Genomic DNA, 23,989 nt, shown 5'->3' with positions numbered 1-23,989 from the left:
AAAAAATAATGGATCTACATTTGTACACCCATGTACTGATCTCCCTCCGCCTATGGTTATTTTAGTCCTTAGCTTAGATTCGGTGTAAGCCGCAGTTTTTTTCTTTTGCTTTTTATTATTGCGTGAGCAGAGTTTTAAACTAGAAACCTCTTGACTATGGTACTTTTATAGAATTGATGGACTAGATAATCCAACCAATGGTCCAAACTAATGGACTACGCAATATACACCTAATTATATTTCAACAATGGACACACCAATTAAATGGGAGAGTACAATAAATGCGCTCCTATCCTCCCCTCACACGTACACAAAGCAGAGAGTGTGGATCGAGTGGATGATAAAAAGGCCACAGGGCCCCAAGGCAAGATCAGAAGCATCAACCACTTGACAGCAGCAGTGGTCGGAGCTCGGAGTAGAGGTAGCTAAGCAAGCACAGTGCCAAGCTGAGGCTCTACAGCGTGCCGCCTGAGGTCGGCAAAGGTTTGGCTCGTCCGGCCTCGAGCTGCTAGTGACATACACACGGATCTCGAGGTGGGGCTGGTGGCCATGGCCGGCGCCGGGTGCGGCGACGGCGGTGACTGGCCCTTCTCCGCCGACGAAGCATATGCCGACTCCTCGGCGCTGCTCGCCGAGCTCGGATGGGCGGCCGGTTTCATGGACGACGACGGCTGCGGCGGGGAGCTGCTGCCGCCCCTGGATCTGCCTCCAGCGACGCCCGCCGGGTCAGTTGACGGGGCGGTCGCGTCGTCGACCTCAACCGATGACGGTGCAACGCCGGAGGCTGCCGACGCCGACGGGAAGCCGGCCGCCACGACAGAGGCAGCGTAAGTAAAGCTGATGTAGCCTAATTTGCCGATGGAACGTGCTTGCTCGATCGTAGCCTCGCCATGTTTTTATTCAGCGATCAGTGATTCAATTCTCTTCCCCGCGACTGCAAAACCTCAAAATCATCATCCATGTTTGCAAAACAATTTACAGAAAAAAAACCCACCCATAGTTCAACTTCCTTATCCTTCAGATCTTTCTCGGTTCTTCTTGTTTTGTTGTATAATCTGGTTTTCATATTCGTTTGCATACTCGTACATACGTTAACACAATACGGCGTTGCTTTCAAGGGTAGTCAGGTAAATTTGACATTGAGACCTGAGAGAGTGTGGGTGCTGTGTGGTTAGTTAAGATGGAACGTTGCCCCGGGATTTGCGTGCTAATCATCACGCGGTTTCTTCCTCCCCTTTCTCTCTCATTTTTTAAGTCTAGCGATATGATTGTTTGGACGTATGCTACTAGATGCATGGCCACCACTTGTAGAGTGTTATCTTTTGGAGAGGTTGATCAATCTAGCTAGTACCAAAAAAAAAGTGATTTCTTGATTCTGCCATTAATCTAGTCTTCCACCTAACGTGAGCTAGTAGCTCCACATGTTACCTCTCGTTTCATTTCGCTAATAACGATAGGTATGCGTGCATGGATGGACGGTTGCAGGAGCAAGCCGGCGCCGGGGAAGACGACCAAGGGGCAGAAGCGGGCGCGGCAGCCGCGGTTCGCCTTCATGACCAAGACGGAGATCGACCACCTCGAGGATGGATACCGCTGGAGGAAGTACGGTCAGAAGGCCGTCAAGAACAGCCCTTTCCCAAGGTATCATCGATCAATTGCTGCTTTATATATGAGAGATCTATCTCCTCTACTGCGTATCTTCTTAAGCTGATCGGCATAGCTCTTGGTTCCCTAGCTACAAATTAAAATTCTATCTCCATATGCTAACTGGCAGATGATGTAAATTATGGAAGGCAATTCAGAGTATTTATAGGATATCTAGATTGTTGAGAGTGAAACCGTATACCGTAGTGAGCAGTAGCTAGGGACTAGGGTGGCGGGTGCAATACCACATGAATTTGGTTATGCACTGAATTGTCATTTAATTGAATAAAAGGTATGTAGTGAAGTAGAACTGTCTATAGTCTTCTGCAGTAGTATCGACATTGTGGTACTTCATGAATTTTGTGCTTGCGCGTCCTTAGAATTAGCTAGTGCACTGCAACAAAGAGATACATCGAATCCTATGAAGTTGTCCGTCGTATCCCGCTAATTCGCTATGCGCAAGTAATGAGTGCATACAGTACTGGTACTTTGTATGTATGGCACTAGTCAGAGCTGTCATTTTAGAGGAGCCATTGGCATTTTTAAATATGTTTCCAGCTTACAGGAGAAAATATATAATGTACGTACTAGCTAAATTGGCTGGATAGACGTATTTCAATTTATTCCACCCCCCCCCCCCGCCCCCCCACCAAAGCTTAAGATCACATGCACATAATCCATTTCATGGTGGTTCTCATTCGTGAAATTGATCTCTTATGCAGGAGCTACTATCGATGCACCAACAGCAAATGCACGGTGAAGAAGCGCGTAGAGCGCTCCTCCGATGACCCCTCCATTGTCATCACCACCTACGAGGGCCAGCACTGCCACCACACCGTCACCTTCCCCCGCGGTGCCAGCGCCGCTACTCTCGTCGGCCAGATTGCCTTCTCGGCGCACCACCACCTCTTGTACAACGACTTACCGCCACTTCACTCTCCGACCGCTCAAAACCCCCTCTCCCGCAGGCCGGTGCTATCGTCGATGCTGCTGCCGCAGCACTGCAACCGACACGAGCTGCAAGTTGCGAGCTACTCGACGCAACCATCCTCGATCATGTCGTTGCCAACGAGTGTTCCCGCCGTCGACAAGGGGCTTCTTGATGACATGGTTCCATCGGCGATGAGGCACAGGTAGATCGATGGCGTCGATGGCCGCTAGCTAGCTTGATTAATTCTTAGCTAGTTAATTAATTGGAAGATGGATGGCTCAACGATTTTAATTGGTCCCGGAGGATATAGGATATTTTATATGTTGGTAAATAGGTATATATCAGAGTGTGTTTATGAATGTACGATTGTACAATGTTGAAGAAGAGAAATCTTCCCTTAGCCCTCAATATTACCTACAAAGAAGACAATAAATATATGATGTATTACCTCGTACTACTATGACTAATACTAACAATTGAGTATTAATTAAGTTTTAATGAAAACCTGTGTTACATAAGGAAGGGCTAAATGGCATTCTCTTCATTTCTAAGAAGGTAAGTGAAGACAATCTCTTCAATTTATTCTCTCTCCTCCAACTATTTCAACGTGAAAACTCTAAAAAGGATGTACATGTTGGACATGTTCCTACAAGTTACCACAAGTCCATTTATTTTCTCTGTCCGATTTTGATTTCAGAGGATCTAGGGGTGTAAACACTTAGGTACCATACATTTGTCATTTTCCCTCAAACTAGGAGCGGATTGGATAATGATTTGTTGCGAATTATAACGGACCATGAATTCGAATCTGAAATAGGACGCACTCTGGAAACATAAATAGTCAGATATATACTCTCATAGAGAGCTAATTATATATCTACACAACTTGAGAGAGTTAACCTTTCAGCCTTGTACGAGTCAATTAGTTAAGAAAGTTGATATATGATTTAGGCCAATATCATCCTGCCGGTGGTAAAATCAAGAGCTAAACATGCTCAATGAAACATTCCGATCATGTGATTGGAAATATTCGAATTATCCTAATTAATTTTGGATAATCTATATATGCATGCCATTTCATATATCGTATCCTTCACCTTATCTTGGGTGCCACTTTGGAATAAGATATCCACATTCGATTGATTCTTTAAAACATATATGGATATCTTAAAACGAATTCAGAGCTGGATTTAGTGCGAAAATTATCTTCTCTGTTTATGGAGGAAATATCTAGAATCGACTAGCGAGGATTCAGCTCTCAAGATATGTCTAGCTGCGCTCCCAAATCAATGGATCTCGGCTGGAAAACCCATAGAAGACTCGTAAATGGCTCCTCTAGAAATCTATAGAACCACGTGGTTGCCTATGGAGTGGTTGTACAACTCAGACATGCTCACTCCGCCGCCCATATGGGCTTCTCAACACTCACGGTAGCGGGTCGGGGAACATTTGGCCCATCCCTGGATTTTCCCATAATCGAAACTCGCTCGCTAAGTCACCACGCCATGATCAGAGTTCACCAGATCCATGCCGGAGCACCTCTCGGTACTCATTCTCTAGATCCATCTAGCAGCTTAGCTTTGACTTGAACAATGTGCCCCTCTCAATTCTGGCTGAACCCGACTTACAGACCGGTGGCTCTCTAATAATGTGTCCAGGTCAATTGTAATGAAGACGAGTGATCTCCAAAATTGTTCAAGCACTTGGCAGGCGCCTTGGTGATTCAGCTCTCTCTTTTTCCCTCTTGTACATAGTCCTTGTACTTTTTGGGACAACTTTTATTCCTCCCCTGAATGAAATGAAATCAGCGGTTTTTGGTCCAAAACAAAGCCAAGAAACCATCCATCTATTTGGCTGGGCTTCAATATTAGGCCTGTCGGCTATGCCATTACAACTAATGGGCCGTGCTTTGTCGGTCCGGTCCACAGTCCAGTCCAGACAAGAACCGGGTGTCCTCTCTTCCCGGCGACAACAACGCGCCGCACACCGCACTCCCGTTCCGCGCCACCGCCGTCAAACCCGCCGCCTCTCAAGCTATCCTCGACCCCAACCACCGCGCCGGCGACATGCCGCCCAAAGGTTGGTCCTTTCCCGCTCCCTCCCTCCTTCAGCCCGAACGGCAAACTTGTCTCGCTACGCCTGACGCCCAGGCGATTGATTGGCTGCAGAGCTGCCCGGATTCTACTACGACCCGGACAAGAACCGCTACTTCCCCATCAAGGGCCCTATCCCCGGCGCCGCCAGCCGCCGTCCTCGGCCCCCGCCTCCACCCGCTGAGCCCTTGCCTCCTCCGACGACATGCAGGAGGAAGAGGGCAAGGCAATCCGAGCTGCTCCATGCCAGGGAGATGTACGGCGGCGGTGTGATGCTCTCCAAGAACAGCAGGTCGACCTTCAAGCACCACTGCCAGTACGCGCAGGCATCGGAGCCAATGGTGCTGACCCGGGCTTCTCTTTCGCTGTAGCTTTCCCTTTGTTTCGTGCAATGTTCGCTGACATTGTACCACCGCTCGGCAGGCTTGGAAGTACCAGGGTACGGCATTAGTGGCTGATAGGGCACTCGAGGAATTGCGCACCATGGTTCAGACGCCGAGCGGGCTCTGCGACTCCAAGATATTAGTGACGGGAAGCATGAATGGTTCAATCAGGTGAGGTTCTTGGTAGTAATCATGTTTTGTTTTTTGTATTGGAAAAGCTTTAGAACTTCACAATCTTTTGCCCAAATTATAGATGAAGCATTAGTTGAGGTTTGAGGACGAGATGACTATTTTTTTCTGAAATTATTTCGCAGATTATATGGATTAGGGAGCGCTCTAGCAAACTATGAGGACGAGATGGAGTTTTCACCTCAGCCTGCTTGGACTCCCTTGGGAAAGGAGAAAGCAGCAGCGAATTCTGCACTTGCAAATATCTGGTCACTTGAAACAGCTTTCTTAAACTTGGCATCCAGTATAACTTGCATAAAAAGGCTTGGACGCAACTTCCATGATGCAGCCAGCACCAACTCATCAGTTCAGCGAGCATTGTATCCTGGAATTGTTGCTTCTATTATGCATATATATATTGTTGTTACATTGTTACAAGCATTTCAAATTTTGCATTTTATATTCTGTACTATTACAGTATTACCTGGTAATTTTACATGAGCTTGGGTTACTTGACATCGTAAAACATGGTGACTACTCTTGGATCCGGAGGATCCGGCGGTTCTGTTTATGTTATGGATACTTCTGGTGCTATTGACTTCCCAGCAGTCTCACTGAATGCCGATGGAAGACTTGAACGAGTAGCATCATTTGATCGTACAGTGTGGACTGCTGATTGTAATTTGGATGGCACTCAAGTAGTTCTAGGTACGTTGGCTGAGATTGGACTTCAATTTAGGCCACACTCAAAGTTCCACTAGTACATAAAACAATGAATTTCTTTTTCCTTTTTACCTTTTCTGCAGTACATTTATGCTCGATAACAGTAACAATGATGCGATCAGATACTTGGGAATATTTCTATCTCTCTAATGCATTGACATGTCAAGATTATTCTAAATATGCATACATGTAAACCGATTAAAATCTTGCCTGTTAAGTTGTTATGTATCTATTTGTGTCCTGGCAAGTCTCCCGATATCATGTTACGTTAGTTGAGGAATTCTTGTAGTAGCCATCACAACTTAATTTTCCTAAAACTGTAGCAGCTTGCAAGAACTTTTTCAAGGAAAGTGGACGATACTTTTTTGCTTGGATTTGGGAAGTGGCTGTGGAGGAACTTCTGTATTAGTTAAGCTTTACTTGCTCATCTTATTTGTAGGTACAAACAATGGTGCTTCTTTGCTTAATTTGGAGACAGGAGCATTATCATGGTTGCATCGCTGTAAAAGTGACATTCTTTCCCTGCAATTTGTGCACTCGGTAAAATTTATTTTAGATGTTATATATTCCCTTTCCACTTTTTAGTTTTCATATGTCCAATGGTCTGTTAGGTCCACCGTCAGGAGAGTTACCAAAACATTTTGCTAGCTATTTGGTCCATGTATACCCAAGATTCTTGAAATAAAAATTCAATCAGCTGCCAGTTTTTCTTGTGTGCATAACTGAGCAGGTGCCTCAGGCCTGTACTTGGCAGCATGTACTATATGCGGGTATTGTTGGTTCTGTGTGTTTTATGAGTTCTTGAGCTGCTTGCTGAAGTTTGACCGTTCATCTGTGTTTTGGTGGCTAAATGGTTGCTGTTGCTACCATAGAGTAGTAAACTCATCCAACTAATGAGTTACCACTTAGTGTACTGTCTCTATGATGCCCATGTAATTCTGCTGATATGCTCACTTTGTTTAGGGAAATGTTGTCCTATGCGGCCTACGGAATGGAAGCATAGTCCCCATCGATGTGCGGCAAAGGCAGAATAGTCTATCTAGCAGTCTAACTTCACCTATCACTACAGGGACGACAGTTCCCATGCTGTCTGCAAGACATAACGCCAGAGGGAGAAACCAGGTACATGCTACCGGAGCACACAACCTGTGTTAATGTAGTCATCAGAAGTAAATCATCACTGGACTTTGTTCACCATCTTTGGTACTGTTTAAGATTTAATTATGTTACTTTGATCACTAGATTAAAGTGATATTTGGAATGACTAAGCTCATCAAGTATATAACTTATGATTGCTGTTTGCAGTCTGATAAGGCTAAATCTTCAAGGGTTATTCGTATGTCTTCAGCCGTTTGCAGGTAAAGAGTATTGTTTTTGCCTCGCTGACAGTCTAGTTTGGACATGACCAAGTATACTAGTGCTAAAATAGATTTTCTTACGCAGCCTGGTTGCTCTGTCGTCAGATGAACACTACTTCTTAGGGAGCTCCATGGATGGATTGGTAAGGGTATTCTTAATTATTTTAACATCATTGGTGATTGTATAAGATGTGCTCAAACTGTCACAGGATAGATTTGCTGCGAAATTAATATTGTATCTTACAACTCGGTGTAGTTTAACAAGATGTTAACTAATAGAAATGAATGAGACAGGAGGTACTAGCACCACCAACACATTAAGAAGACACCAAGAATACAAGATGCACCGGTTTATTTACCCTGCGAAATAAATCAATGGGATTTTATCCTCTCCAAGGGCTCCCACCACTGGACTTACGCGCGTTGAGTCAGATGTTAACTAATAAATTGCTAAAGTTTAATGTTTGGCCACTTTTCCATTGTAGTATGCCAGAATCAGAACTTCAACTTGTACACTTCTGTTGTGAAATAAATATGTTTCATGCATCTTTATATAATATATTTGCAGCATATTGAGTTAACATTTTATTGTATGCAACAAAATAATACAATTTCATTTTGGGGGTCAGACAAATTAGATTATTGAAAATAATTATGAATTATGTATTACCTGAAATAATTACCTATGACCCGGTTATGGTAACAAACATTTCATGCAACAGCTAGCTTAACTATTGTGTTTTGTGTTGTATAGATCAAGTTATTTGATCTTCGTCTCATTCAGAAGGGGGCTATACAGTCTTACGCGGGGCATGTAAATTCACACACTCATTTACCACTTGTTGTTGATCCATCTGAAACCCTACTCATGTCAGGTAAATGTATTCTTAGCTCTAGACATCTCCGTGGATATTTTTGTCATATACTGCTGTGAAGATTGTCTTTTGAGGTTACCCACTGAAACCGGAACTAGTTTTTTCAATTGACAAGAACGTTCAAAATGTATTTTCACCTGAGTTCCTCACTCTGATAGGGCATTCTGAGAGCATTGGACTTAACCTTGATAAATGCTTGTCCATGCAGCATGCGAGTGAGCAGCTGCATCGGTTTTAAAAAGACCCAATGCATATTCTATAAATGAGCATGGAAATGACATTACTGGTACTATTAAATTTTCATTCTCAACAAATCCTTATTCATGGTCAGGTGGAGAGGACTGTACTGTTCGCATTTGGAGCATCAAGACAGGCGAGCAAATATTCGCACATAGTGTGTCTGACAGTCTTTTCACTGCACTTTGCTGGCCAGAAAGCGGCAATGGTTTGAATGGTTTCTCTTCACTGTTTGATTTAAACCATAGTTGGGGGGCTTGGATGGGATCGCGTGCTGGGTTGTTCTACATGCATGGCACTTAAACTGGTTGTGCACCAATACATACTTGGAGTGGATAGAGGAAACCGCTGGCTGTTTCTAGAAGACGCACGAAGGTGCTTGATCTTTGTCGCCGCATAAGTCTCAGAAGTTTGTGCTCCCCATGCTGTCAATGCAGAGCTCTTAGATGGTGCAGTTGAAGTTATGTGATGAACACCTCTGAGAGCAAGTGTTAGCTATGTGAGACCTGCTACTAATAGAGTAATAGTGATGATAATCATGTTGTTTCTCTTAGTAGTAGTTAGATCAACTGTCTAGCTAGGTAAAAGAGTTTCCTTAGGTAAGCAGACCATATTGTACAATATGTATCATATGCTTTTTTAGCATGGGAGTTAGTGAGCAATGTGTTCTCTGCATGTTTCCTGACAAGCCACCACACTTATGAAATTTCATGCCATGTATGTTCCATCTGTGAGTGAGAAATATAAGCATCAGCGGACTTTGTGAATTTTGCACAATTAACATGTTTCTGAACTTCTTTTGACTTGCAAAATCAGCAAGCATTGCTTTAGAGCTATTGCTACACTTTTCCAGATTTTTCTTCATACAAAACTGCGGCAACATATATTCAGCTGTGCCTTTTTGCTACTAGTTACACCCAAGCATGCTCAGGGTACGTTGCTTCATACTAGTGTAGTCTTTAGTCACAGAACTTCATCTCTCAAATTGCAGTTACATGTTGAAGTTAACATCTGTTCAATGATACAAAACTAATCAGTTTCTCGAATTATCAACAGACAAAGTCCCCCTCTTCGCCGTTTCTTGTTAGCTCCATTCTTTCCCACTTGGTTCGTAGTGTGATGAACAGGAGAACGGCATTCTGGCTAAGGAGACCGCATATCTGGCCCATCCATAGCCCCTGGAACAGGTAATTTGCACATGATCAGTGAGGAAAACAGCAGTTTGTAGTATTAGTTTGAGCAGAACAAACATGTCTGTTTGTACCTTAGTATGAAAGCCAAGCTTGAATCCAAGGAGGAGAGACAGGGGCAAGCCAATTATGTAGAAGGCTACCAAGTTGGTCCATGCTACCAGGTGCTGCCAACCACAGCCTCTTGAAACCCCTACAAATTATGATTGCAGGTTACCGCAAAATGGCCTTCACTTGGAACAAGGTTGAAACATTTTTGAGACATCCCCTAAACTAACCTGACAAGATTCCCTGTGTGGAATCGAGCACCACTGTCCCGATTAGCAATGGAGTCATCGACGAGAATGCGCTAATCACTGTCTTGCTATTACTGAACAGACCTGCCCACAAATTATGGCCAAGGCCTAGGAGCAGAAGAAATGTCACTCCCAGCAGTATGGAGAGCATGAGCGTCACCTTGACCGCCTTCTTTGCCTTGTCAGTGTTACCAGCTCCCAGCTCATTCGACACCCTTGTGCTGTTGAAATAAGACCAGACTTCTGAGTCAGCATTGTCAACTGACTCACATAGGCTAAATGGCATGACTGTCATTAATTATCATAATGTTACCTTATAGCAGCAGCAAACCCATAGGTGATCATGTATGATATTGATTCAGTATTTACACTATCAGGTTGCATCATACTGAAGTTAGCATTTGAAACACATAGAAACATGAACTTCACTTATCAAATATGAAGGGGGAGAAAGATAGTTACCACATGGCAATGATAGAAGTGCTCATCTGAGAATCTGGCATCAGTCCAGCAAGTAACACCAGTATCTCAAAAGACCAGTACTCAAAGCTGCCATTTGTAGGTAACCATGGCATTCTCAGTATGGGGACATAATAAGAGGTAATCAATGAATGCATTTACTTCATCATTTGTGTACTAACCACACCATCACTGCAGAGGGAACAGCTAACTTGAGCCCTGGCAGGACATACTGAAATGCCTCTGCTGAAAATCCCCCCCAGGTGCGCTTGAATCTCTTCGAAAAAATTATGTAGGCTGCGAGCATGACACAAGACAGCCACAGCGACACCGAAGTCGTCATGGCGGGGCCTGCGAAGCCGAGCCCCAGGTAGTGCACGGAGGCGTGAGTGATCCCGACATGGAACACCAGCGGCAGGAGCGAGAATGCCACCAGTGGCATCACCACAGACTGCGTCTGCAGGAACCTGAGGATGCACTGGATGAACCCGTAGGCGAACTGTGCCGGGATTGTGTACCGCAGGAACACCGCTGCCATTCTCGAGACCTCAGGGTCTTGGTGCAGGAAGATGAGGAGTGGTTCGGTGTAGAGCCACAGGAGCGAGACTAGGACTGAGGAGAGTGCCGAGGTGATGATGGATGCTTGGAGGTACACACCCAGCATGTGGTACACCTTTGCGCCATAGCCTTGGCCACAAAGCGTCTCTAGAGACCCACTTAGTCCAGTCTGCACGGCAACAAGGTAACCAAAATCCATTAATCAGTATGCAGAGTTCCTCTTGATTTCTGTATTAAAATTTGCATTGCAACCAAGCTTTATATAGGAAGCTAAAGGCCTTGAAACATGAAAATTGATTGCAAAATTTGAATTTGTTAATAGAAACAAGCAAACTCGTGTGCCATGACTTAGTCATATCGATTACTAGTAATAATAACAAATTCACAAAAATCACGGCTCAAACAAATTACAGGGGAAGCACTAGACAGTAGACACCGGACTACCATAGTGTGTATTGACTCTGCAGTTTGACCCATGGTTCATTTCTGGTATACTCTAGTCTGGCATGCCATCACTATGCAGGTTACTTGCACATCTGTCTACAAAGACGATAAAGAGGCAATTTAGAACAATGGCCCCAACACGGCAAACTCTTGCATATTATAGCAAATATATCAAAGAGCTGGCTCTACACTTAACAGCCAATACCTACCTTCGCTACCACAACAAATAACTACTGGTATAACCATGACATTAGGAGTTGACTACACAAGATACAGTTTCATTGTAAGACAATGGATCGTAGCTGCTGTACTGGATGACATTGACGCAGAAATTACATAGGATGGCATTGCTTTCATCTGAAGAGAGAAAGGATAATCGTGCTTAGGAATTCCTGTTGAAGTTGTATTTTGAGTTTTTACTTGCATCCATTATAAGATTAGCAAGTAGGTAAGGTTGTAGCAAGGTACACATTTAGGTGCTCACGTAGAAGGACCTGGTCCAAGTCATCTGTACGTCAACAAACGAAAAGTAGTACTCTTTGAAATTTCTTCTCCAAAACTAAAAATATATCAAGTTGGAACTTCTTCATATTGCCTTTTGACTGCGAAAATGGTAACCTTGACACGGTAATAATATCAGGATTTCAGCGGTAGGTGAACACTGCTTTGTTTTGAGCTTGAGGTGAACATTGCTGGATGGTTTTATCCATGGTGTAAAACTTATGTTTTGTTTGACCAAAAGTTTAAGGTCAGAATGCTGAGGAAATATTTTCAGGAGTGAACGCTTTCCACTGTATTAGCACACCATCCAGGTCACACTGTCCCGGTGTCACCTCTCTGATCATGAATAATGCTATACATGCTAGACTCATTGTTCCTTTTCTAAGTTTTGTTCTTACAATACGATATGCTTACACCATCCAGGACTACTATTTCTTAACATGCTTGGTACTGCTACGCATTCCAGGTTTAAGAAAGCATATTCACAAGCTAGCCCCATTACCCCTCTTATACCAAAACGTGTGAAAAGCGCCTAAGAAACCTGTGAATCCAAGATTGAGAAGCCATTGCCCTTTTCATCTAAAAAAAATTGAGAAGTCATTCGTGCCATTTACTCCGTAATTAGGATATTATGCAAACTTAGATAACTACAAATTTTCTCAAGTGACATGTGTCTAATATTTAGTGTTTGGCCAGAGATGTTGTGACTACTATGATGGATCATCTCTGTGTAACACTCTGGCAAGTGTGTGGCAAGAGCAGCTTAATAGAGCCACCAATTGCCACCCAAGAGAAAATGAAAATGGTGATAACTAAGATGGCCAAACTTGAGCTATAATTTGCTGGCATGGTCCTCCCATCATTTTTATGCGCGGTTTGCATTTTTAGCATTGGGAAACGTTTGCATATTTTCTCTGGCACCCAATAGTTCCAGTTTCTCCACCTTCGGATCCATACAGGGGGGCGAAATTAACTATAGGGAATACGGCCAAAGAGACAGCGCGTCGCCATGGCTGCTACGATGGAGCAAGCAAGTAGATGGAAAAGGACGAGATGCAGATTATACTTATAAAATACTGTAGATAAATACCATGAGTGCGATGCCGGTGACGGTTCCCCACGAGTTGCCGAGCGTTGCGCCGGCGAGCTCGAGGTCGCCGATGCGGCCGGCGTACATGACGGAGACGAGCGGGATGGCGTAGAAGGCCATGCTGGTAGCCACCATGGGCGCCGCAAACGCCACCTGCCCCGCCGCCTCCTCCGCGTCCCACACGCCGCCGCGCCACCACCTCATACTACCTGCTGCCGCATCCTCTCCTTCGCCATTAATCTTGATCTTCCCGTCCAGCAACGGAGCAGCTGCCCCCTTCTTGCCCATCCTATCTGGCTTGTGCTTGTGCTTGTGCTTGTGTGCTTTGTGATCTGCGTGGAGCAAGCAGCAAGTGCAGGGAGGGCAGGGCAGCACACGTTTGGTGCTGTTATATAAAAAGGCAAGGGCGATGCGACACGAAGGCGTCCATCGACTTTTTCAGTAAAGTGCTCCTGGATACCGTAGATGTTGTAACGTTTGTCTCAGACAAAACAAGACCAACGTTGCTAGATTTTGTAACACCCCCGCCATTGGCCACCATTTTGTCTATGCAATGCATCTGCCCGTGTTGATATTTTTCCTTCTTACCCAGTGGTTAATAAAAATCTTATCACTCTGTTTCATAACATAACCCATTTTAGCAAACTAGAATAGTTTGCTATGTGGAAAGGAGGCAGTACACCATAGTCACAAAACCATGATTACAGAAAAATGATTTGGGATCCCAACTTGGAGGTTGAAATCGACTGTTAGCAAAGTTCAAACCTTGAGGCGCTTAGCGGTAGTTTACCTTTCCTTTTTGCGGAAATTCCGCCGAGCTATAAATAATCATTAAAATTAGTATAAAATCTTAAGTCATAAAAATTACAAATAGGTATTTGGATCACCTGGCGACGAATACAAACACCGGAGCCGGGTAAAGGTTGTCGTTGTACAGCTTGCTGTAGTAGACAGATGGAAAATCATCATGGTAAGGTCTCAAAGCACCACCGCACCAGAGCAGCCACCATCGCCAATAGTGATAGCCATAGATCGAAAGAGACTGAGTAGAATCTACACGAACTGACCAGATCTCAAGGAGCGAGGATAGAGCAAAGATTACTTTATTCTAACTTCAAAATGTAGCCACCGTTTCACCGTCGCGAAGAAGACACTAAAAAAAAACCTAAACAAAGAAGAGAAAAACCCCACCGCCAAAGGGGTGTGGTCCGTCACGTCTCCAAGGCGCCCTAAGGCCACCGGAGATGGGACGGACCGTCGGCATCGCCGGCTAGGGGAGGGAACCCTAGAGCAGGGTAACAGTCTGTATGGTCACACTTGTAGGTTTAAGACCTTGTCCTAGTAGTCAGCTCATTAGTTAGTGCGCTGACTAGAATGGGTTTCTGTACTGGTTCTTGTCAAAAGAGAGACCCAAACTTGGAGTTGACTTGCAAATGGTGCTACTAAGTCTGTCCACTCGTACATTCAAATTAAATGAATGATCATATCCTTGTCTCGCCTACAACTAGTACAACATCCCCACCTCTGCAGCCGCCTTGATTTTTTTTTTCCTTTCAACATGGCCATCGATTCTTTATTCACATCGCCTTTTTCAATTCAGGGCCATCGATTTGTTTATGCATATACTCCTGGCTGGGTAATAAACTGGGTGGATTTTTTTAAATAATACGAATTATTTTCTAATTTCTGGAAATATCACGCGTTTTGAATCATTTCTAGATATGTGACTCGGTCGGTTTCTAATCGACCGATCGGCCTAAAGGAAACAATTTAGGCTGTCAGCCGGGCAGAGGATCTGCCCCGTGTCAAAAATTAGCTAGCTCCTTTCAGGTGCATGCTGCCTGCTTTGCCTCCTTTCACGGACTTGACAAGGTTCTTTGTTATGCAAATAGAGCATTAATGTCTCGAGTGTTGTAGTGCAACATCTATACTTCTCATTAAGCATCTCAAAGATTTCCCTATTGGCTGTTTAGTTATGCATAGAAATGGAACCTGAACGTGACAAGAGATTTCCATCTGCATGCACTCGATGGCGTAAGGGCATCTCCAACGAGGCGATGTGTCCGCGGAGATCGAAAATGCGTCTGAGCCCTGCTTCAGCGGAGCGTCGCAAAGTAACCGGGCCGTCCGCGGCAACGCAAACCTAGCCCAAATATGCGTCAGGTTTGCATCTTCGCGGACACTCCGCGGTCGCGTCGAGTGTCCGCCGAAACTTACGTAGGACCCGCGTGTCAGTGGCAGGGAGGCCGATAACATTCCCGCTAGTGGCCATTCCTAGCGCGAAAAATCAAAGTAGACCGGCGCCAGACGTCCAGAAGCGATGGACGTCCTTGCCGCCACAGCCACCACTATGGATTCCGAGGGAACCCTCGCACCCACCGCCGCCCCAGATTCCCCCATAGCCACGACCATAGCTACAATGGAGGTCGCAGCTCCGCTGGAAGCAAAGCGTGCCAGCACCAGCGGCCGGTCGCTAAGCCGAAAGCGACAAAGAAGTGTAGAAAATATAGAAGCCTAATTCTTCTGTGTTTATTGCTTGGACCCTCGTAGGACAAAGGGAGGGGATAGACTTGTAGTACAAGATGATGACTCCTAGTCTTACGTATACACCCCTACATATTATACTTCTAACATCCCCTACATATTATACAAGATGATGACCCAAGAAGATGATGAACCCTAAATTTGTATTCCCCCGGCCGAATTCGAAATATATTCGAATTCGGCCTCTATGTATGAACTTCGCCCTCTATATAGTAAATATCATTAAATTTAGTCTAAATTCAATCGTTTTTAGCCGTATTTCGTCAACCTTTCGTTTTTCAAATTTAGATCGGCGTCTTCATCTGAAATCACGGCTGGAAAACTCGTCCTCCTACGCCAATTTTACGTCCAATTCGGAGGAAATTTACCCCGAATTTCAGCGTGGGGAGACCAAACGAATGGAGATGATCTTAGGTAGACGTGACAGAATAAACCTATGCTGGCCTAGCTGCATGCACAAGCTTGCTACGCTGCTTGCTCGCGCGAATGCCGCTGACAGCTCTGCTAACCAAGCGCATGCTGTTGATGTTCGGTAGCTGGTATCCCGATCGGCCAACAGCCGGCCGATCAGTCACCTGTCCGCCGATCGGCCGGATCGGCCAGATGCTGGGCCCTATGCCACCTGCAATCGGCTGTCAGTGTACCGATCGGTTTGCTGACCGCCGATCGGTCGATCCCGTGGTCGACCGAGTCACACTTTTGTAAATTTTTGAATATGTGTGATACTTCTGCATTTTATAAAATAATTCGTATTTCCTGACTACAGTGTGTGGACTGACCGGTTCATGTTCTTGGCGGCAACCTTGTCAAACTCAAAGCGGACCCGTGGGACTATGGTGAAACAATATTTTTTTTCAAAATTTTCTTACTATTATAAGGACAAGCCGTGCGCTAGCAGCTGACCATATGGAAGAAATGTATATATGGCACGTGTGCAACCTAGAGTTGGCGAACGATCTACGTTTGCATATTTATGCGATTATTAATTATGCACTCATTCATTTAGAAATTAGAACTGCATCTCCTGTAGATAATTTTTCTTTGTCACCAACTCCGGCCGCCAGCAGCTTCTCTCCCTTTTCTTCTATCGCTGTTTTTTTCACTTGGTTTTGCATATAGGAGTACTTTTCTGCTAGTGGTCAGAGAGAAGCATCTGAAGGAGATATATATACATTATTCTCCTTTGTACTTAATAATTGTATTACACATGTATGACTACATTTGTAGATAAATAGAAGATCATACGTGCGCTCTGGCAGCCAGCGACATGTCCTGACGCGGTTACTACTCCTTGTACTCCATCGTTGAGCAAAGTCAGAAACCACTAGTAGTAACGTCGCTGAATCGTAGGTTTATAGATTTATATGGCTTTTCTATATAGTTTCTTAACTTTTAGTCACATGAGAAAATTGCCAAGTGCAGTTCAATTGCACTTTTTCACTTTTCTGCTAGAAACCAGGTGCACTTTCTTTAACTGTTGTTGTAGGTTCCGGAAGGAGCAATGAGGATGAGTGAGAGCCCGAGAGAGAGCTCCCGCGGCCGTGCGGGAGACCGTACGCCGTGGCCGCCCGTCCAGCCCACCGCCGCCGCCGGTGGCCTAGTGCTAGGTTCCCTGCCCACCACCCTCCTTCAACCCACCTCCCACCTCCAACTGCCCCTGTCTCTGCCGGCGAGGTCGCCGGAAGCCTCTGTCGCCCTTGCGGCTGTCACGGTTTCGGTGGACGGAGATCCTCGTGCCGACCCGTCCCTTCTCGCGACGGTGACACCTCCGCGTCCAACGCTACCGGCGGCGCTCCCCCTGCTCGCGCCCGCTCCCGCGCTGCCAAGGTGGCCGGCGGGTCGTGCCCTTCACCAGGTACGGTCTTCCTCGACTCGATCCTTGCCATGTTCCACTCCTTGGTTGCTAGTGCGATCGCCGGTACGTGCGAGCTTACTCAGTTTTGGGTTACGCCGACGACGCTCTCGCCCCGCGTCAACAGGTTTTGCGTCGCCAACGCTCTTAATTTTCGCTTCACCGCCCACCCTGACTCCTTTCTTGTCCGTCGCCATGGCCGCGCCAAATTCTCCTCCTTCGCGGCATCTCCGGCCATCCGCGACCTTCTCATTGCCCACAAAACCTTCAGCCTGGGGCGCTCCTCATACTGTTTCCACCGCACGGCGGCGGAAGCGGATGCGGCGGTGGCGCGCTTGCCGGCGTGGCCGCCTTGCTCCGACCTGGTGGTGTTCACCGCCTCGCCCGTGACGGGAGACGCGCTCGTTCGCCTGTCTGCGCGCGTGGCACATGCATGCAGCGAGTCAGCGTGGACCGCTCCACCCGTGGGCCTCCCCGGCCCAACTTCTCCTCGTGGTTGCAGCCCACCGCTTGAGGAAAGGGCTTGCCCCCCTTTTCCATCCGCCGGCCAGCCTTTTTCCCTTTCTCCTCCCACGCACGCGACAAATTTCCCCATCCCCTACCTCTGCGACTCCAACCCTAGCCCTCTCTCTTCCGCGAATCCGACGGCCGGCCACGAGACAACCACATCGTTGACCTCCTGCGACGTCCTGTCCTGGCCCCCGGCGTGGCCTGCTGCGGCGCCTCAGTATCCCCGCCCCGCCTCGTTTTCTGTTGAGGATGAGCACGCCTCTCCCTTGCCTGCAGCACGGCCGGCGGACCGGTCCGTCGCCAGCCCCGGCCCCCTTTCCTCCTGGATCTCGGCTCAACTGGCCTCTCCCCGCACCTATTTGGAGGCCCTGCTCACGTCACCACCTCCCCATCAGCAGCGCTCCCCCGCAAGGCGTCTCGTCTTCTCCCCAGACCCCAGCCACCGGCTCTGCTTCCGCTGCCTCTCCCCGGAGCACGGCGTCGGCGATTGCAGGGGGCCTCTCCGGTGCGCGGCCTGTGGACGCTACGGCCATAAGGCTAGAGGATGTGAGCCCCGCCTTACCTTCTCCTCCCCTACCTCTGCCCTCCTCTCCATCTCCCTTGCCGATGGACCTGACGCCTCCCCTGACAGGTTGCACGCCGGACGAAGCCGCTCGACCTCTCCGCCCTCGCCTTGGAGCCCCGCCGCCGCCGGGTTTCGCCGTGGCTTCCTCGCTAGGGCTCCCACCCCTTTTCCGCGTGGCCCGCCTCCCTCGCCCTCGTTGTCGGATGTGGCTGCGCTGGCGCGCTCGGCAACTGCGCCTCCACCTCCCTCGGCTGGCTCTGGGCGCAGCATCAACCACCGTGGGCCGCCCACCTTTGCTCCGGTGGTGGGCGCGCACGCGCCTCCCCCGTCTTCGCGGCGCCTGCGATGCCGCGCGCTTGTTGCACGCAGGTGTACTTGCCACCCCCGGCGGACACGGACCACGCCCGCCGTTTGGCCTTTGCGGTGATCGAGCCCGCGGCGGACGCTCCCGGCTTCCTCCTGCGCCGCGCGTTGGAAGAACTCGGTGGGAACCCTCCCGTGGGGCTCGCGGCGAGCGACTTTGGAGCGCTGACGGTGGTCTTCGCCTCTCCGGCTGCCATAGGCATCCCAAATGGGCCTGCCGAAGATAGTACCCGGGGTTTAATGAAGGCCCACTACCCGAAGAATAAGAAGATTCGGGAGCCCAAGATATATTAAGGAAAGTAGAGTTGTAATAGAAAGTGTTGTTTGTAATCTGGCGGGATGAGTTAGAAACCGTCCCGGACTCTGTAACTTGTACAAAACGAAACCCTCGGCTCCACCTCCTATATAAAGGGGGAGTCGAGGGACGAAGAGATCATCGAATCATTGTCTGCAAACCCTAGCTTTTATAATCGTCGAGTACTTTTCGGCTGAAACCTTCGAGATCTACTTGCCCTCTACTTCTAACTAAACCCTAGCCTATAATCCATAGGCATTGACAAGTTGATACCTTGTCAATTGGCGCCGTCTGTGGGAATTAGAGGCGTAAGGATCCGATCTCGATGGCACGTTCAAGATCTTCGACATCGTCAACCGCAAGCAACACAATGGATCGAGGTAAACGGATCGCTGCTGGTCTTGTCGATTTTGTTCCTCACCCACCCTCCCGTTTGGATGCATATGCGTATCTGGCGGAGCCCATGGAGATGACGTTCGGAAGGTTTCACTTTCGCGTCGAGAAGGAAGGATCGTATCGTGTCGAAATTCCGATTTCGTCGGGATCGTCGGCGGTCGATTCCAATTTTTCAAGCTATACATCGTCAACCGAGTCAGGAGAAGAAGAAACTTCGGAAACACGTTACGTCAGCACCAGAGCAAGAGAGAAACTCGCCAAGATCTTCGGCGACATATCGTTCGAGTCATCTGCGGACTCATATATAAGCGATGACTCAAGCGATGTCGACAGTTACGACTTCATCGACAAATCTATCACAGTGGGCAAGGTCTTCATCAATCTCAACAATGATGTCACCAAACCCAACATAGATCTGAGTACAAAATATCATCAGATTTATGCCATTGAAAATCAAGAGGAAACATCGGAGGCTTTCGACGATTTGGGTAATCCATATGTCGATCCCTCGGATCTAAGGAGAGGTATGGGCACTAAATATGTCGGGCCCACACCACGCGTCGAGTTCAACTTCCACAAACAGCACTGGGATAGAGCTGCAAAAGCTTTAGATGGTTCGGAGCCAATGACGACAACTGCTACAGTCCAAGAACTGCAAGCTTATCAATATAGGCTCGCACGAGCTGCCAGAGAATTGGAAAAACAGACAGCTGAGTTGAACAGGAGAAAGGAGGCAGCTACGCATCCAACGAGAGAAGGGCAGATCTAAGTCGACAATCTAGAACCTCGGGAGATAGTCATAGAGAAGCTCGGAACGAGCAAGGTCCAGATTGCAACACATACCCGAAGGAGAAAGAGAGTACCTGGTTCAAAATCTCGACATGTCTTTTATGTCGATAGACACAAGAGGGAATATTATCCCTAAAACACCAGAAGCTGGGTATATGGCGACACAAGCCTTTATCCTTGCATCCAGGCCACCTCCAGGAGATCCAAGGGAGGCTTTGTACAATATGGCGATAGCAGGACAAGAAGTCATGGGAACGGCGTTTGTATCAACACCGCCAGAAGGAGCTGCAAGGCAAAATAGTCCACGACCTACGGCGGCAGCAGCAGCAAATGTTGAAGGAACAAGTGGAGCAAGAGATACGGCAGCACAAGCAAGGGTAGACAGAGCACGGCAAGGCAGAAGGGAACATCGGCATTCCCCGGAACTAAACGACGAGGATATGTGCGGTTTGCCGTGCTTCACAAGGAGAGTACGAAAAACCCGAGTCCCTTCGGGATTTAAGTTGCTCGATCACTTCAAAAAATTCGACGGCCTGCAAGATCCAGAGGATTGGCTAGTTGATTACCTCGAGACGGTGAAGTTAACTGGAGGGACTAGGGCAACAGCCATGCAAAGTATTCAGGTGCACTTAAGTGGAGCTGCACGATCTTGGATCAAGAAGCTTCCTCCAGGATCTATCGACAGCTGGGAAAGTTTCGAGGACGTATTCGTCAAAAACTTCAGATCCACGTGCAAAAAACCTGCGTCGTTAGAAGAGTTGAGAGCATGTCGACAAAAACCAGATGAGTCAATGAGAAAGTACATCCAAAGGTGGAACATCATAAAAAACTCGGCAGAAAATATATCTGACGAGAGAGCAATAGATGCGTTTGTCGCAGGAATTAGGCGTGGAGATTTTGTCGAGGACTTGGGAAGGACCAATCCAAAGACAGTATCCGCGTTAATGGAGATAGCAAATAGATGGGCAGATGGAGAGGATGCTGTCCACAACAAACGGCACAGGTCACCAGAAGAGGACCGTGGTCGAAATTACCAATCGAGGCGACGATTTCCCCGACAGTACCCGAACTATGACGCCCCAGGGCAAATTTCGGCAGGCTTTCGGGCAAACACAGGGGAAACAATAGAGATGATTATCAGAGAAGCAGTGAGCAGCGAGGCAATAACAGGGACGACTCTCGCAACAGGCAAAATAGCGGGCCTAGGTTCCCAAGGCCTTTCGTGTCCCCCGAAGAAATGATGAACGGACCATGTCAGATGCATTTTTTCCTCGACAGTAACGGAAAAAGACAGTCAGGGCACCTGCAGAAAGACTGTCGAAATTTTCAGGCAATGTTCAGATATGCAGAGAACGCTCATGCTCGAGCAGCACAGAGAAATCCTCGGGAGCCCAGGAGCGAGGTTCACCTGCCACCACCTCCCGCGATTACGGACGACAATCGGCATCAGCTCAGAATAGCGGCAGCACCTCCACCACCACCTTATGTCGATCCTAACTCAAACGGAGCGGTGTCGATGATTCGAAGGGAAGGCCGTCCAACGGAACTCAAAAAGTAATCTCGAGACGGTGTTCATGGCGGAGAAAATGCCTCCACCAACAGTTGAGTACCTCAATTGGTCAGGGCAAGACATCGGCTTCACCATAGCGGATCATCCGCAGCAAGTTCCTCGACCAGGGCAGTCAGCACTTATTCTGCCAGCAGTTATTGCGGGATTTGATGTTTCTCGAGTGTTCATAGATGGTGGCAGCAGCTTAAACCTTATGTATGCAGATACATTGAGGAAGATGAACATATCCTTAGCAAACTTGAAGCCAACGGACACAAGGTTCCACGGCATCACACCGGAGAAACCAAGTTATCCATTGGGGAAGATAAATCTCGACGTTCAGTTTGGAACTCGAGAAAATTATAGAATCGAGAAGCTGGAATTTGAAGTCGTGGATTTTCCATCGCAATACCACGCTTTGTTGGGACGACCAGCATATGCTAGGTTTATGGCGGTACCACACTATACATACCTGTTGTGGAGATTGCCTGGACCAAAGGGACCAATCACAGTTAAAGGAAGCTTCGCCTTAGCCGATAAGTGCGACAAGGATTTTCATCGGTTATCAGAAACTTTCGGGATGCAAGCTGAGTATTTGGCGTCAAAAAGTATGACCGATTACGACGTACTGCCAGACGTTGGAAGGCCAAATAAAGAATCAACTTTCAATACCGAGAAAAATTCTAAGGAGGTGCAGATTCACCCGACGGACCCGAAAAAGACGACATCTATCGCAAACAACATGGATATCGCATAGGAAAGCGCGCTCGTCGAGTTCCTCCGTGAGAAGCTGGAAAATCTTCGCATGGTGTCCAGCTGACATGCCGGGAGTACCCGGGGAACTTGCCGAGCACCACCTAAATTTGGATCCATTAGCGAGACCAATCAAACAACCTTTGCGGCGTTTTTCGGAACCAAACCGCAAAGCTATGCTGTCGAGAAATCAATCGACTACAAGAAGCTGGTTTTATCAAAGAGATATTCACGAAGCCACATGGGTAGCAAATCCTGTGATGGTGCCAAAGAAAAACACTAAGGTCCTTCGCATGTGCGTCGACTTTACGTGTCTCAATAAACATTGTCCAAAGGATCACTTTCCCCTCCGAGGATCGATCAAATTATCGACTCCACGGCTGGATGCGAACGTCTTTCCTTCCTGGACGCATATTCTGGTTATAACCAGATCAGATTGAAAGAAGAAGATGAAGTAAAGACAGCGTTTATTACACCTTACGGCGTGTTTTGCTACAAAACAATGCCCTTTGGTCTAAAAAATGCGGGAGCAACATATCAGAGGATGATGCAGAAGTGTTTGGCGACACAGATTGGAAAAAACGTGCAAGTATATATCGACGATGTCGTCATAACATCAAAAAGGGGACAACACTGATCGAGGACCTCAAGGAAACTTTTGACAACCTAAACAAATTCTGCCTGAAGTTGAACCCAACGAAGTGTTCCTTTGGCGTCCCAGCAGGAGAACTCCTGGGGTTTCTAGTCTCAGCAAGAGGGATTGAAGCAAATCCCGATAAAATACAAGCTATCGTAACAATGAGAAAGCCAACAAAGTTGAAAGAAATACAACAGACTAACTCGGGCGAGTCGCAGCTCTGAGCAGATTCGTCGCCAGGCTGGGAGAAAAAGCGTTACCATTCTATGCTTTGATAAAGCAAGGAGACAAATTCCAGTGGAACGAAGAGGCCGACAGAGCCTTCGAAGATTTGAAGCGCAAAATCTCGACACCACCAATTTTGGTGGCGCCGAAGGAAAAGGAACCTCTCCTGCTATATATCGCAGCCACGCCCCAAGTGGTGAGCACGGTGCTAGTTGTCGAAAGAGAAGAAGAAGGAAAACTCCACGGAGTACAGAGGCCGTATACTTCGTCAGCGAAGTTTTATCGCCATCAAAACAAAGGTACCCTCAGTACCAAAAGCTAGCATACGGAGTGTTCACAATAGCACGAAAATTGCGCCACTATTTTTCGGCACACCCGATCATAGTGGTCAATGAAGCTCCCTTGTCAAATATACTAAACAATCCCGAAGCTACGGGTCGTGTCTCCCTTTGGGGAATAGAACTTTCCCCTCGGGACATCACGTATGAAAAAAGAAAAGCAATCAAGTCGCAAGTTCTGCCAGACTTCATCGCAGAGTGGATGGAGCTGCAAAACACAGGA

At 47.1% G+C, this 23,989-nt stretch overlaps 3 protein-coding genes across 3 annotated transcripts; 2 read left to right on the top strand and 1 right to left on the bottom strand.

The window, feature by feature from the left end:
- The first annotated feature begins 549 nt into the window (after positions 1-549).
- Positions 550-3,008, top strand: LOC124678306 (probable WRKY transcription factor 57). The gene is made up of 3 exons (XM_047214214.1): positions 550-827; positions 1,486-1,641; positions 2,367-3,008. Exons 1-3 carry the CDS (start codon positions 550-552, stop codon positions 2,779-2,781), a joined length of 849 nt encoding a protein of 282 aa, XP_047070170.1. The 3' UTR covers positions 2,782-3,008.
- A 1,559-nt stretch (positions 3,009-4,567) lies between these two features.
- LOC124674708 (DDB1- and CUL4-associated factor 4) lies at positions 4,568-9,179 on the top strand. Its single transcript, XM_047210756.1, has 11 exons — positions 4,568-4,654; positions 4,744-5,009; positions 5,092-5,222; positions 5,366-5,599; positions 5,749-5,927; positions 6,382-6,482; positions 6,906-7,064; positions 7,248-7,300; positions 7,386-7,443; positions 8,055-8,175; positions 8,507-9,179. The coding sequence occupies exons 1-11, from the start codon at positions 4,642-4,644 to the stop codon at positions 8,713-8,715; spliced, it is 1,524 nt and encodes a 507-aa protein (XP_047066712.1). The 5' UTR covers positions 4,568-4,641; the 3' UTR covers positions 8,716-9,179.
- Positions 9,180-9,206: 27 nt separating this feature from the next.
- LOC124674709 (protein DETOXIFICATION 18-like) lies at positions 9,207-13,238 on the bottom strand. Its single transcript, XM_047210757.1, has 7 exons — positions 12,951-13,238; positions 10,540-11,084; positions 10,361-10,447; positions 10,212-10,268; positions 9,881-10,119; positions 9,677-9,795; positions 9,207-9,590 (listed from the first exon to the last, which is right to left on the bottom strand). Exons 1-7 carry the CDS (start codon positions 13,236-13,238, stop codon positions 9,462-9,464), a joined length of 1,464 nt encoding a protein of 487 aa, XP_047066713.1. The 3' UTR covers positions 9,207-9,461.
- Between the last annotated feature and the right edge of the window lie 10,751 nt (positions 13,239-23,989).

This window comes from Lolium rigidum, chromosome 7 (assembly GCF_022539505.1).
Source record: "Lolium rigidum isolate FL_2022 chromosome 7, APGP_CSIRO_Lrig_0.1, whole genome shotgun sequence".
NCBI lineage: Eukaryota > Viridiplantae > Streptophyta > Magnoliopsida > Poales > Poaceae > Lolium > Lolium rigidum.
This window is presented reverse-complemented; position numbering and strand designations above follow the sequence as displayed.